This window comes from Hippichthys cyanospilos, chromosome 2 (assembly GCF_059441005.1).
Source record: "Hippichthys cyanospilos isolate Australia breed blue-spotted pipefish chromosome 2, RoL_Hcya_1.0, whole genome shotgun sequence".
Lineage (NCBI taxonomy): Eukaryota > Metazoa > Chordata > Actinopteri > Syngnathiformes > Syngnathidae > Hippichthys > Hippichthys cyanospilos.
In genome coordinates, this window is record NC_142370.1 from 35872454 (window position 1) to 35885802 (window position 13349).

Below are 13349 nucleotides of genomic sequence, written 5' to 3' on the forward strand. Positions count from 1 at the left end.
CCGTGGAATATTTGGCACATTTTCAAATGAAAGAGGTGTATAACTTAGCTGATTATTTCCTCCCCTTCAGCGCAGCTCCATCCAGTGGATGCATAACGCAAGCCGCCTTATAATGCGGGGCGCCCTACGTATGCGAACCCTTTTACAATAGGCCATTCGTCCAAGGCGCGCCCTCTAATCTGGTGCGCCTCATGGTGCAGAAAATATGGTCATAAACTTTGACTGGCTTATCTGATTGTTATGTTGCCTTCTCCATCTCGTGGATGCGTACCAGCCACTACTGTAGCTTCTATTCTATGCGCGTTATAACGCGGGGCGCCTCAAATATGGAAACAATTTGAAAATAGGCCGTTCATTGAACGTGCGTCTTCCAGTTCGATTCGCTTCATAGCGCGGAAAATGCGCTAATAAAGTTTGACTGACTTATCCGGTTGTTTTGTTTTGATTCCCTTTAGCGCAGCTCCATCTAGCGGATGCGTAACGCAAGCCCGGCCGCTACTATGGCTTCTATTCTATGCGCCCTATACGCAGTATGAAAAGGGTTTCAAAATTGGCCGTTGTTGAAGGTGCGCCTTATTATACAGTAAAAAAACAAAAAAAACCACACACACAAAACATTCTCTCACAGGTAGAGCGGAGTCAACGGGCGAGTGGCCGGCGGCTCCTTCGGCCTCGTATTTGTAGAAGTCCAGCGGGGCGCAGAAATAACCGGGCTGCACCTCGGAGCACCGTCGGCCAATCAGATGTCTCCTGCAGTCACACTGCCCGTTCTCCATCGCGCACCTTCAAAAAAAACAACAACTAAAAACCCGGCCATCGTGCCGACGGGCCAAACTCTTGTCTTGAGATAGCACCCTTCCCGTCGGGACAAAGATTTTGTCGGAAGCGTACCTATTGTTGAGGGCTCCCCCAAAGTCGCAAGCACATTGTCTACAACCGGCCAGGTCATGACTGAGACCCCAGTATTCCGGCTAGGGAGAAAAATGAAAACCTCTCAACAAACAGAGCAAAAAATATCAAAGGAGCGATTGAAAACGAAAGAACCGGGGCAAATTTGAATCCGGCTCGGGCTTTCTGATACGCGAGGTCAAAGGAAAAGCACACGAGACAAAAACAAAAAACACTTCGGAGGCTGATGTACTGCACGGCTTGGCAAAAAATGTCCACTTTCATTATGCCCTCCCTTCTAAATGTTTGCAAATCGGAGGTGGATGGATAGAGCGAATGATGAATCCTTTCAACGGCAACTCGTGAACAGCAATTTTTGTGTTGGAACCCCTAAAACCACCGACTTATGACGTGTGCAAACCTTTCAATGACTTCATTGATTGGCTTAGCCCGGAGTGCAAAAGTCTCGCATTTCGACGTGACAAATATTGCTGTTTCAATTTCATAAATATGCAGCGTAGTTACTTTTGGGACTATCGCATTTTGGCAAATAAAGCGGGCGTAGCCCTAACCCCCTCCGACAAGAAATTGGCAACGTGTGAATAGGGCCGATGTCACCGAGCGTTTGGAGAGGTGGCCTTTCAAAGTCAGCCCGAGTCGGTCGCCAATAAGGCCGGGCGAGTGAAAAATCCCCGGACGGCCAGGGGTCAAAAGCTACTAACCAAACACTGGTTGCAGTAGCGGCCCGTCACATATCTTTTACAGGAGCAGTCGCCGCTGATCTGATCGCATGGCGCTCCCGTCACGACGATGCCGCGAGGGTCGCAGTTGCAAGCTGGCGGGTTAGGGTTAGGGCGCACACACACGACAATTATCAAAAGTTGAAATGACAAGTCAAATCCACAAAATCAAAGAAGCAAAAAACAAAAACGCAAACAAAAACCTCCCGCGCATTACAAAAGACAAAACAGCAAATCAAAAAACTAAATCAACTATCAACAATCACAACCAAAAAGGAAAAAGAAAATCTGTTGCAAACAAAAACAAAAAAACACATTAAGAAATTCAAAACGTGACTGCAAATCAGAATCATAAACAAAAAAAAAGATAAAACACCACCACAATTCAGGAATTGTGAACAAAGAAAATCGCAAAGGAAAAAGTAAACAAAAGAAATTGTGTTGCAAACAAAAACCGAAAACCCATTTTGAAAAAAAGCAAAAGCAGATCGTAAACAAAAAGCAAAGATGAAAAAAACGCACTAAAACGCACTTCTACGCACTAAAAACGAAAAACAAGCAAAAAACATTCCAAAAGAGAACGCAAGATAAAAAAACAAATTCATTGATTAATCGCAAACAAAAAGATGCAAAATTGTTTACAAATTACATTGTTTGCAAATAATAAAAACATGATAGCTATAATAAAATATGAATAATGAAAAAACGCACTAAAAAAAACACAAAATTAATTAAATCGCAACCAAAAAACAATGCAACATGCATGTGAAAATGCAAGATTAAAATATTCATGAATATGATCAAATAAAAAAGAAATAATAATGATAAATAAAAATGAAAAATAACAAAGATACCAAAAAAATACAAAATATCCAGAAAGGCAAAATGATGTTATTGGGAGTGTGTGTGTGTGTGTGTGTGCGCGCGCGTATACGCACGCTGACAACCCAGCGGATCGTTTTGACTGAGGCCAAAGTAACCCTCCTTGCAGTCGTCGCAGCGCGAGCCTCTCACGTTGCCTTTGCAGCGGCAGCGCCCGCCCACGGCGCCCGCGTCCGGGTCGCTGCGGCCGTCGCACGCCCCGCCCTCCGTCGAGCCCGCCGGGTCGCAGTCGCACGCTGGAAGGAAGCGTTCAAACGGCGCCGGTCGCATCATTTACGAGCCCTGAAAGGCTTCCGTATACTGCGCTTCTAGTTGCGTATCGCGGGCGGGGAACCCTGGGGGGGGGGTCCCCGGCCTTACTGCGGGGGGTCCGCCAAATCATTTGCCCGATTAACTCTTTCTTCGCCGGCGACGAGAATTCTTGCCGTGTAAAACGCCGGATCTGGAAGCGGGGTCGCCCGACCCCCGGCCAGGGGTAGTTAAAATCATTTGGGTTATTGAAGAAGAAAAGAAAATCAATGGACTGGTAACTGGACTTTCACTTCTCTAGCGCTTTCCTACCTCGGGCACTTTACACTAACCAGTCGTTTAGCTACTGATGACGCGTGCAGCATCGGGAGCAAACGGGGGTTCGGTGTCTCGCTCGAGGACACTTGGACGCGGTCTCGCCGGTCGGGGGATCGAACCCGCGGCCGGGAGGCGGCCGGGAGGCGGCCGGGAGGCGGCCGGGAGGCGACCGCTCTGCCGCCGAGCCGCGCCGCCCCGCCGCCGCCCGGTCTACTTGGCGTTTTATGGCTCTCGCCGTTACCCGTCCATTGCGTTTGGGTGACGCAGTACCGCGGTTTCCCCGCCAAAGGAAGTTGCGTTCGGAGGAAAGACGCAAACAGGACTCCTCGCCAGAGAATACTCCAAATCTCACGTACCCCTTGGACTGGCGCCACAAACCCCCCAGGGTTATGAAATCCGATCGCGCACAAAAAGAGAAATCGCATCCTTTTCTTTCCCGAGGGGAACCCGGCGCTCCACTCACCGACGCAAACGTCGGGGTCCCGCATATCCTTATTGGGGTCCCGATAGTAGAAAGGCTTGCACATCTCGCAGTTGCGCCCCACGGTGTTGTGCAGACAGTCTTCGCACACTCCCCCGCTGACGTTGCCCGTGGCCAAATACACCGCCATGTCAAAGTGGCACCGCGCGGAGTGCCCGTTGCACCGACACTCTGCCCGACGGGACAAAAAGACGGGAAGACTTTTCAACGGGGAATAAATGTCATCTTGACGCCCGCCCTCCTCAGCGAAGGCAGACTTCGGTCATTTCGCTCAGCCGAGCGGTGAGATTGAAGTCGAGAGCGGAGGGCGCGATTTGCCTACCTCTGCAGGTGCGCGGGTTCTCCGCCTCGGCCGGTCGCCACGGCAGGTCGTGATGGAAGTCTCGGCAGCGCTCGCAGTTCAGCCCCTCCGTGTTGTGCTTGCAAACGCAGCGGCCGTGGATCTGGCAAGATGGAGGAAGGCGGCGCCGTCAATTCGTGGCAACGGGCCGAGCGCGGCGTCCTTCGGAAGGAAGGGATCTGACGCGCGGACTACGCTGTTTCTCAGAGACAGGACTGCAAAAACAATCCAAAATAAATCCGTTCCAAGTTTCAAGGTTCCGTTTGCCCACCATGCCGTTCTCCCGCGCGTCCACCCCCGGCACCGGCGCGCACTCCGAGGCGTGCCCGTAACAGAAGCAGCTCCCTCTGACCACCAGCTCATAGATGGCGTAGTAATATTTTTGGAGGACGTCGGAGCGTCTGTCCAGAAGGTCGTCTCCCAGCGTGTTCAGCTTGGTGAAGTTGATGCGCAGGTTGGTGATACGCAGGAGCTCTACAAAAGACAAAGGTTTGCTTAGAAAACTGCTCGGGGTGACCTGGCGCAGATCCTTCTGTCATCGCTTCCACGCACACGCTAAAGCTCGATTTGCACGCCGTCCGAGAAGAACGACGAAAGAATCACAGATCGACATTCGTGACTGTGTTTGGCTACTGACGAGAGAGGTCTCAGTTTGGGCGTGAAATGGGAACACTCCGAGATTTTTATCAACCCGTGCTTCATCAACATGCTTGTGTGCAAGCGAGAAGCTTTGAGTCACCCAAACGTGTCCGAATAAGCTATTCCCCAAATTTAAGACGCGCCCGCGTAATGGACATGTACCCTGAATCCAATCGGCCGGAGACATCATAAACGTTGTACGGCGCGTACAGGTTATCCCATATTTGTTTTTGACGATTAGACCCGGATGCTTTCAGTAAAGCAAAGAAGGCGCGTGCGCGGCACGGGCTCGGCCTCGGTGTTTCCGGGACGTCCCCCGTGATCGCAAACTGATCGTTCGCGTCGTTGCTCCGCGTCTCCCCCGAGCTTTTGTTCCTAGGACCGACCCGAACCAATAAAAGGAGCCGGCGGGCCGTTTAAGCGGCCGGGAAGGAGATCCGAGAAGGCGTAGGTTCCTGCGCTAAAGCTCCGCGGATCTCGAAAATGATCCCGATCATTTGAATCAGGTGAGACGGCTGGAAAAGGGTAACAGACGCAGGATGCCGCTCAAAAACCGTTTGATGAACAAACTACAGACGTGACAAGGAACGTTTGATGGTATCGCGGGGTGCTGATTCGGGAAGCGGCCGAGCGGGAACGGTCCGGTTGGGCTACCTTGAATGTCCAAACTGTAGGGGTCTTTCACGTGAATGGCAGGGTCCAACACTTTATAAATGACCTTAGACAGAAAGAAAGAGGACAAGAAAGAATTCAATTCATTTCCGACGCCGAAGCAGTTCCTATTCTAAAGTGGTCCGCTGCATTCGGTCGTCCTATCTCGCCGCCGGTTCAGGACCTGGGACGTGCGCCGGCCGCTTTTTCGTCCGTGGCGCGTCAGCTTATTTGAGTTCCCGCGCAATGACCGAGGTGACGCGCCGGGCGACTTCTCACCTCCCCGTTGGTGGAGGGCTCAATGTCGGAGTAGCGTTCCTCGCAGATCACGTCGTTGATGTGGCGCAGGCCATCGGAGGGGATACCCTGAAAGGTCCTGGTGCAGTTGGAGGCAAAGTAGCGGTAGGGACGCCACGTACGTCCGAAATCGGCCGAACGCTCGATGATCATAGCCGCGGGCCGGAAGGTCTGCCGGGGAATCCGGACCAAAAAACACTTTTGCCGTGAAAACAGTCGGTTGAAAATGAGGAAAACAAAAAAAACCCCAACTACCCGGACTTAGAAGACTTTCTTTTGCCGTAAAAACAGTCGGTTGAAAATGAGGAAAACAAAAAAAACCCAACGACCCGAACTTAGAGGAAATACGCTACTTCTTGGATGCGCGCTACATGTTTCGGAACCTTTCGCGGGCGATAAAACGAAATGGGCAGCCCGCCAGCCCGAGCGGGTACCTTGAACTTCATGATGAGGTGCGTGAAGTGGAATTCCGCCTCCAGGTCGAGTCGAACGCTGACGTTTTCCTCACCTGCGGAGGAAAGCGCTCGCTCAGGGCAAAGGGACGGCAGCGACGGGAATAGGCGCCAAGGGGCGGACTCCAAAGGCACCGTTAGCGGACTGCCACCAGGTGCTGTCGCCGTTGCCGTCCGTCAGGTAGATGACGTTTTGGATGCGGTGGCTGTTTCTGCGCCCGCTCGGGTCGTACGGCCGCGCCGAGCTGCACTCGAAGCATTTGTCCGACTCCTGTTGGGGGGTCGGGGGGGCGAAAAGACATCCGCTCTCTGGCTCCATACCGTTGGGAACGCGCAAAGAAAGAAAAGATCCCGCTTGGCGCGCTCGCGAAGCGATATCGGTCACGACGTTTCGCATGAAACGGGAGCCCTCGTAAGCGTGCGTTTCAAAGGGAGGAGTGGATTCAAGAGGACGGCCAAAGGGAAGCCATCCCTTGACTTCATTTTCAAATATGAATTTTCAAATTCATTTTCAGGAGTACTTTTTACACATTTACCATATTTATAGTCATTTGAGGTCCAAACAGGATTCGTCTAGGGTCGGGGTGTGGAAAATCCCTTTCCTCTTCTACTCGGAATGAAACGCGACGTGTCATCGGGACGCGATTTCAACGAGCCCCTTAAGAAGGATCCGTTCATAAGGGCTGGATTCGAGTCGGAAACAAAGGGGAGGTCGGGAACTTGAAATGATTCCATTCTTTTTTAATCGGTACTTTTTACACCTTTAGTAAATCGATATTTCGTTTTCCCTTTATTTTCTACTCTATTCTGGGCTTGTGCCACGCATCCGCTAGATGGAGCTGCGCTAAACAAAACAATCTGATAAGCGGCTCAAACGTTATTGCCGTATTTTGCGCCCCGAAAGGCGCACCTTCAAGCGATTTTAAAAGGGTTTTCATACATGAGGCGCATAGGATAGAAGCTACGACTCAGCAGCGGCTGGGCTTACGCATCCACCAGACGGGAACGACGACAAAGCCGTCCAACTTTACGCGTAGACCATTAGAGTAGAAATCCGGCGCTCATTCGAAAAGGTTGAACGAGAAAAGCCCGTAACCGCTCGGGTCGCCGGCTTTGCGATCGGCTGAAGACGCGGGCGTCCGAGGGCCCGCGTTTCAGCCGACCCGCCCGTCCCGTCGGCGTATCCCGGGCCCCGGGGCGGCGAGGGGGGCCCCCGGATCTCGGCCTCCGGGCCGCATGCGCGGACTTGTGGAGCAAATTCCAGGTCAAGCCTCATTTGCCGCGAGAAGCAACAAAAGCCAAGGCGGGATCTTTCCGGCAAAAGTGCCCTTTTTGCAATGGGATACACAGAGATACGAGGCTACGCGGGAGAACGCGCCGCTTGTTAATGCTCGGCGCGACAGTAAAACCTTTACCCACGTATTGCATTTTGCGCAGGATGAGGCCTTCTCAAAAGCTGGCGGTGCGCCCTAAAGTCCGGTGCGCCTCATACAGTGCAAAAAACGCCAATTTATTTGGGGGGGATGAAAAGAATCCAATAATTTAATCCCTATGTAAATTCTTGAATTGAATTGAATCTTCTGTTTGAAACTTTGATGCACTATAAATGCTCCAGCCAGTTGCTCAAAAAATGAATTTTGGTCAAATAAAGCGCCATTTTATGAAATAATCTATTAAACATGATATTTGAAGGTTTTTGGCTGCTCTTTGATTCCCCAAAAATCCAATTAATAGGCCATACTTTCTGCAAGCCCATGGAGCTTTGATTCCGTGCACCTTATAAGGTATGAAAAGCCTTTTGGACGAGGCGGAAGGTCGGAGCTTGAAATACGGGAGCGTACGGCGTTCGCGACCTGGAGGTGGCTGACGATGCAGTAGTGCTCCGGCCCGTCCAGCCCGCAAGTGGAGGTGGCGCTCAGGTTGGCGGCGCGCCCGATCAAAAGGTTTCCCGTGGCGGGGTAGCAGCTCCCGTCCGAGCAGCCGCGCGGGCTCGATGGGAGCTCTTGTCCGCGCGCGCCCCAGGCTGCCGGACGTCGGGGACAAAAAAAAGAAGCTCCTTTTCATTCTTTACGTTTCCAAATCGCATCCCGCGCGCGCATGACCGGACGCGCCCGATTTCAAGGTCGGACGTCGAAAAATCTCAACTCCGTCATCCGGTAGGGCACGTTCAAATTTGGGAACCCGGTTCTGAAAGGGCTTTGGGCGATTTGCTCCGACGGGCCCAATTTGGCCCGCGGGCCTCAGTTTTTGGAGTTGTTTTGCGGGATTCCAACTTCGCTTCGACGAAACGGGACGGGGACGACGTTAAGTCGGCTATCCCGAGGTCGCTTGCCGTTTGGCCTGATTTTTCTACCGGTCGGGGGCCCGTAATCCACGTTCCGCTTTAACGGAGCGGAGTTCCTCTTCCCCCCCCCCCCCGAGCCGCGGGAACACTCTCGGCCGAGCCGGTTCGTGGCTTTGATCTACGGAACGCGTCGGGTCTTGCCGGCAAACGCCGGGACGCTTCAAAGCCTCGTCCCCAAAAGATTCCGCTTTCAAACTACTTCATAGCAAACTTGAACTTTCTACCAAATCTTCTTTTCTGCTAACGGGGCGCGCGCCTTCTCGCTATTCCGGCTAGGGACACCGTAACTCGGGGCTCCACCGTACTTGTAGTAGAAGGAGATGAAATTTGGACAAGCGCGAGTAAAACCGCCTTCCGTAAAGGAGACCCGCCGTCCCTAACCCTAACCCCAACCCTAACCCCGGGGTTCATCCCCTGAGCTGCCTTATATCACGGGCTAGCTTATATTACCGTTTCTACCGCGGCGTGAGGGCATACGAAGCGACGGGGGTCGCGGGGAAAGACGGCAAGAAGCGGATCCTTGACGGCTGCTTTCCAAGCGTGTTATTAGAGTGCAGGATGAGGCGATGAAAAGCTCTTGGCCAAGCAGAAGAACCGCAGGTAAACGCGCCCTTAGGCGGCCAATTTCCTCCCGGTGTACAGCGCGACGGCAGGAATGTGGAAGGAGGATGGAAAATGTTATTCATTAACGGAAACATTCCAGGTGTCGGTGCGCCTGCGAATGAACGCCTTGAAGAGCCCGGCGCTTTCTTTGCAGCTTAACCCTTTCGCGCCTGAAGTCATGTTTCGCTTGTTTGGGAAAATTGGTGTAAAAAATCCCTAGAATTAGTGTAAAAATTCCATAGAGCAGGTTGCATGCCCCTGGGATTCTTTTGCCCCGCCCCTATTTTATGATCTTTTTATAAAAGAGGACATTGCACTCACCCGGCACCAAGAGCATCAGGTACAGAGCCGCGGAGGCCATCGGTCCGATCGTCCGCCGGACGCGCGAAGAGGAGCCGGGCGACCCCGATCTGCCGACGAACGGACAGAAAGGAAATCTTTTGGCCCTCGGGCCGGGCTACGCGTACGATCCGGAGCCGCCCATGTGGCGTAGCCCGGCCTCCGGGTCCGGGCGGAATACTTGCCCCGCCGTCTCGTTGGTCGGAGCGTCCCGATTCCGTTCCCCCGCGTCGGTCCTCGCCAGCGTCCGCCCGTCTGCGTTTCCCCGTCCCGGCGAGTCTACCGATCAGCTTCCCCGCCTCCTCCGAAAGGAAGGGTCAACGGGTTCAATGGGAATACGGGACCGGGAAAATCCCGAGGCGGCCGCGACCAAAAGCGACTCGGCAAACCTTCGACTAAGCTACTAAAGACGGATCTGGGGTTTAGGCTGATTCCGACGACCGGCTCATTAGCGAGCCGGGCGAGAGTTTGGAAACCATCCTATCTAAAAGCCCAATCGGAACCTTTTCAGGGGTCGGAAGTCAAAGCGCATCCATGTCGGACGACGTTTGGAGCTTCGCGACGTTAAGGCCGGGCTCGGCGGGGGCTCAGAACGGTTCCGGGTCGCGACGCTCCGATTTGACGGCGGACTCGGCACGGCGCCCGAGCCGTTATCTTATCGCGGCCGCCGGATATCTTTCAAGGTCCGGAACATCTCCGGGACGCGCTGGTTGTTCAGTTTCTCACGCGTATCCCGCGGCGGCGGGCCCGGTTGGGTTCTCTCTCCGCGGGTCTGGGAATGCGCGCGCCCGCCGCCGAGGCAACGTTGTTTCCGCGCCGTAGCTAATGATTTGATCCCAAATGGCGCTCCCGTCCGCGCCTCTCTTTCGCACAGTCCGCGGCTCCCGACCCTCCATCCTAAATCCTTCAAACCCCCCGCCGGCTTCTCCTCCGCCCGTTGCCCGCCGCGGCTACGGATGGCAACGTCATCCGCAAACACGGCGGTCCGCGGGGATTCTCGTCGTCGAGCAAAACAAATGGAGTTTCGCATGGCGACGACGGTCCCCTTTCTGTCACGCGCGCTCCATTGATCTCGGCTGAGTTGCCGGCCAAAGGGGCCCCTTGTATGCACAGGCTCCGCAAACACGTCCGCGCACAATGGGACGGAATATGTCTACGCGTGCGTGCAAACGCAAAATGACATGTTCCTCCTACATCGCACGCCGGCGAGCTCCCAGACAAATGGCCGCGATGACAAGAGCGGCGCCGGAAAGAAAAAATGAGACAAGATAGGGCCGCGGGCGGGCTTTCATTTCGCCGTTGTTACCTGCGATGACGCGGAGTCATAATACGCACGCGTCATACACTTTTGCGATATGTGGAAAAACTTTTGTGATCGGTAGTAATGTTTTAGTGGCGGACTTTGAGCGCTGGTACAAAGACCAGAGCGACAAACGGCGACGTGTCCTATTTTGGACGGAACTCAAAAAAAGTAGAATTCATATAAAGAAGTCATATAAACACGTATTTTATCGGCCCGACCCACTTTGGAACAGATTTTCCTCCGTGCGGGCCACGAGGTCAAACGGGTCCAACGGCCCCGTCCGACAGGACTCCTTTCTAATCCTACGCTTCTAAAGGATACGCGTTTGTGAAATCTGTGTTTTTATCTTCCGGAAATACATCCAAACGCGCACGAATGAAAAGGTGCGGTTTAGGCACCGAGTAAGGCGCGGCGGATTAGGAGGCACATGTCAGCTTTTGAGCAAACACAAGGCTTGCGGCCGCGCCTCATATAGAAAGGCTTTTTCGCATAGACCAGAAAGCGAAGCGAGCGCAAGAGAATAGGACGCGAAGGCAAGGCCCGCGGGCCGCCCTCGCCGCAAATCCGCAAACGCCGTGCCGACTCCCGTTTCGTTCGCGCCGACTCCCGGTCGGCGGTCGGAGCTGGGCCCGAGCGCAGGTCCGGCGGGGGCGCCCTCCACCCAGCGCGCGAGAGCGTTCGGAGCCAAAGAGCAGAGGCGGTATGAGCCCGGCCGCGACTGAAGAACGGCCGCTCACCTTTGGTCCTCTCTTGGAGGCGGAGGCGTTCGCTCCGAGTGCGCGCCAACTTCTGCCGGCCGCCGCGCGCCTTTACGCGTGCGTGCCCGTGCGACGCGGCCCCGAGCGTCAAACGAACTGGAGGGAGAGGCCGGGGGCCCGCCGGAGCTCCCCGGCGCCGCTTAGTCCCCGCCCTCCCCGGACCGCCCCCTCGCTCGGGTGAGGGGACGGCCATTATTATTCTAATTGCGCCGTCGCTCGGCGGGCCGGGGCTTGAAAGAGGGGAACGGTCTCCGGGCCGCTGGAATGCGCCGGCCCTTTCTTCTCGGCCGCCGGGGAGAGCCAAGAGGCGAGGGAGCTCCGGAGCGGGGCCGCCGGGGGCGGGGGCGCCGATACGTCCTCTCGGGACGGGCTCGCTAATGGCGAACGGTCGAACCCCCGGCCGTCCGGGATTTTCCACCGGCCCGGGCTAATCGGGGGTCCCCGAGCTTTTTATCGCCGCGGGCCGGTCAACGCTCGCTCGAGTCTCCAAAACACTTTTGAGGCCGCCGCCTCCAAATGGACCCAATTACACTGATTTCAAGTCACAAACTGAATTACAAATGCAATTCTTTTCAATCCAAAACATTAGCTTGACGCAACCGAGTACTTACGGACCGTCAAACTTTGCATACGCTAACATACGGTGATGGGAAATACCCGGCGCGGTCAAAACCGCTAAACGACGCGGCGCTATATAACATGCCAACGTGAGCCAGAACGTCATCCAAAGCCGCGAGTGGTCGGATCAACGGGCAAAAAAGGCTATTCGTCGTTTACTCGACGGCCGTCCGCGGGCGTCCCGATGTCACGGTGGCAAGCTACGGCGCGAGGCCGCCAAAGGGCCGGCGGTCGCGTCGAGAGGAGATAAGGAGGGGCCGGCCCAAAGTTCACGGCGCCTCCGCGCGGAAGGCAAACAAAGGCCAGGAATGTGCCGAGCGCAGCCCAAACAATCCAAAGGCGATAAGCTTTCCTCTGCGCGCTCGCGCCCGCCCGCCCGCGCTCCGAGCAAAGCCGCCGCCGCCGACGGCGAGGCCGTCCGTCAAAGAGACTCGGGCGGGCGAGAGAGATCGCCGTCTAAGAGACGCCTCTCGCCGGGATGAGGAACGCGGCCGACCGCGCCCGAGATTTATTTGCAGCCGCTCCCCTTTCCTTGCCGCCGAGCGCATTCTGGCGAAGGCCGAGCGAATATGCGTTCTTTCCCTGATTGGCCCTTGGCCAGGATTAGGGTTAGGGTTAACCCCGGCGGCGGGCCGATCGGAAAAAAATGCAAAATTGGGCGCGGGCCGTCGGTCGCCTGAAAGAGCCCCCGGCAAAGCCGCGAAACGATTCAAAGTCGACACGATTTGCGGCCGCGTCCCGCTTCAAATATGACCCGGCGCGGGGTGCGGTCGCTCACGTCCATAGGCGGGCAAAGGGCGGAGCGGACACCTGTAAAGCGATACGGCAAGCGTCGAGGACGCGGCAACCGCCCCGCCCGGCCTCGGGAAACGCACGCACCTTTCAATCCAAACGGCCTTTAAAGAAGACGAGGCCTTCCGTACGCACGCGCGCACGCGCGCACGCACGCGCATGGGTTCGCTCGCGCCGTAGCGTTCTGAAGTGGGATCTCGTACGTTTTCTTTTTGGAAGTCTTCATATGAGGCATAAAGCGCAAAGTTGACATTGCAAACAGCTATGCGGATCTCAGACTCGAGCGTTTCAAATCTAGATCAGAGGGGAAAAACAAAAAGAAAAAAAATCCCCGCTCGCTCTTTGCTTTGGGCCCATTGGAATTTGCCAGCCGCTCGCGGATCCTCTTAAGCCTTCGGGTTAGACTCCATCTCGGCAGCGGGGCGGGGGGCTAGGTCCCCGAGCCCATTAAAGCCGGACTAAGCCGCCGGGGCCCCCGGGAACACGCAAAGGCGCGTGTTTTCCTATCGTGGCGGGGACATCCCGGCGACGCGATGCGTTTCCTAGGCTAACCCTCGCCGTCATCCGCGCCCTTTTCCATAGTCTCGGACGTCCCGAAGCGCTCGGCAGCCGATCGCAAGGCGCGCGCCCGACGGCGCCAAAGGACAACGCAGCG

At 55.1% G+C, this 13349-nt stretch overlaps 1 protein-coding gene across 2 annotated transcripts in view; it reads right to left on the reverse strand.

Moving 5' to 3' along the window:
- Nucleotides 1-13349, reverse strand: part of lamb2l (laminin, beta 2-like) — a 30890-nt gene that overhangs the window by 13957 nt on the left and 3584 nt on the right. The window contains exons 1-15 of one of the 2 annotated variants that reach the window (XM_088439970.1): nt 11264-11427; nt 9409-9522; nt 9206-9294; nt 7791-7960; nt 6073-6208; nt 5920-5993; nt 5468-5656; nt 5192-5255; nt 4170-4372; nt 3881-4001; nt 3541-3729; nt 2567-2746; nt 1611-1723; nt 892-971; nt 627-783 (exon numbers count right to left, since the gene is read on the reverse strand). In XM_088439970.1, the coding sequence (XP_088296096.1) occupies nt 627-783; nt 892-971; nt 1611-1723; nt 2567-2746; nt 3541-3729; nt 3881-4001; nt 4170-4372; nt 5192-5255; nt 5468-5656; nt 5920-5993; nt 6073-6208; nt 7791-7960; nt 9206-9245 (1716 nt within the window). In that variant the 5' untranslated portion in view covers nt 9246-9294; nt 9409-9522; nt 11264-11427. Of the gene's footprint in view, nt 1-626; nt 784-891; nt 972-1610; nt 1724-2566; nt 2747-3540; nt 3730-3880; nt 4002-4169; nt 4373-5191; nt 5256-5467; nt 5657-5919; nt 5994-6072; nt 6209-7790; nt 7961-9205; nt 9295-9408; nt 9523-11263; nt 11428-13349 lie in introns of those variants that run through there. The other variant, XM_088439978.1, reaches the window with a different exon arrangement.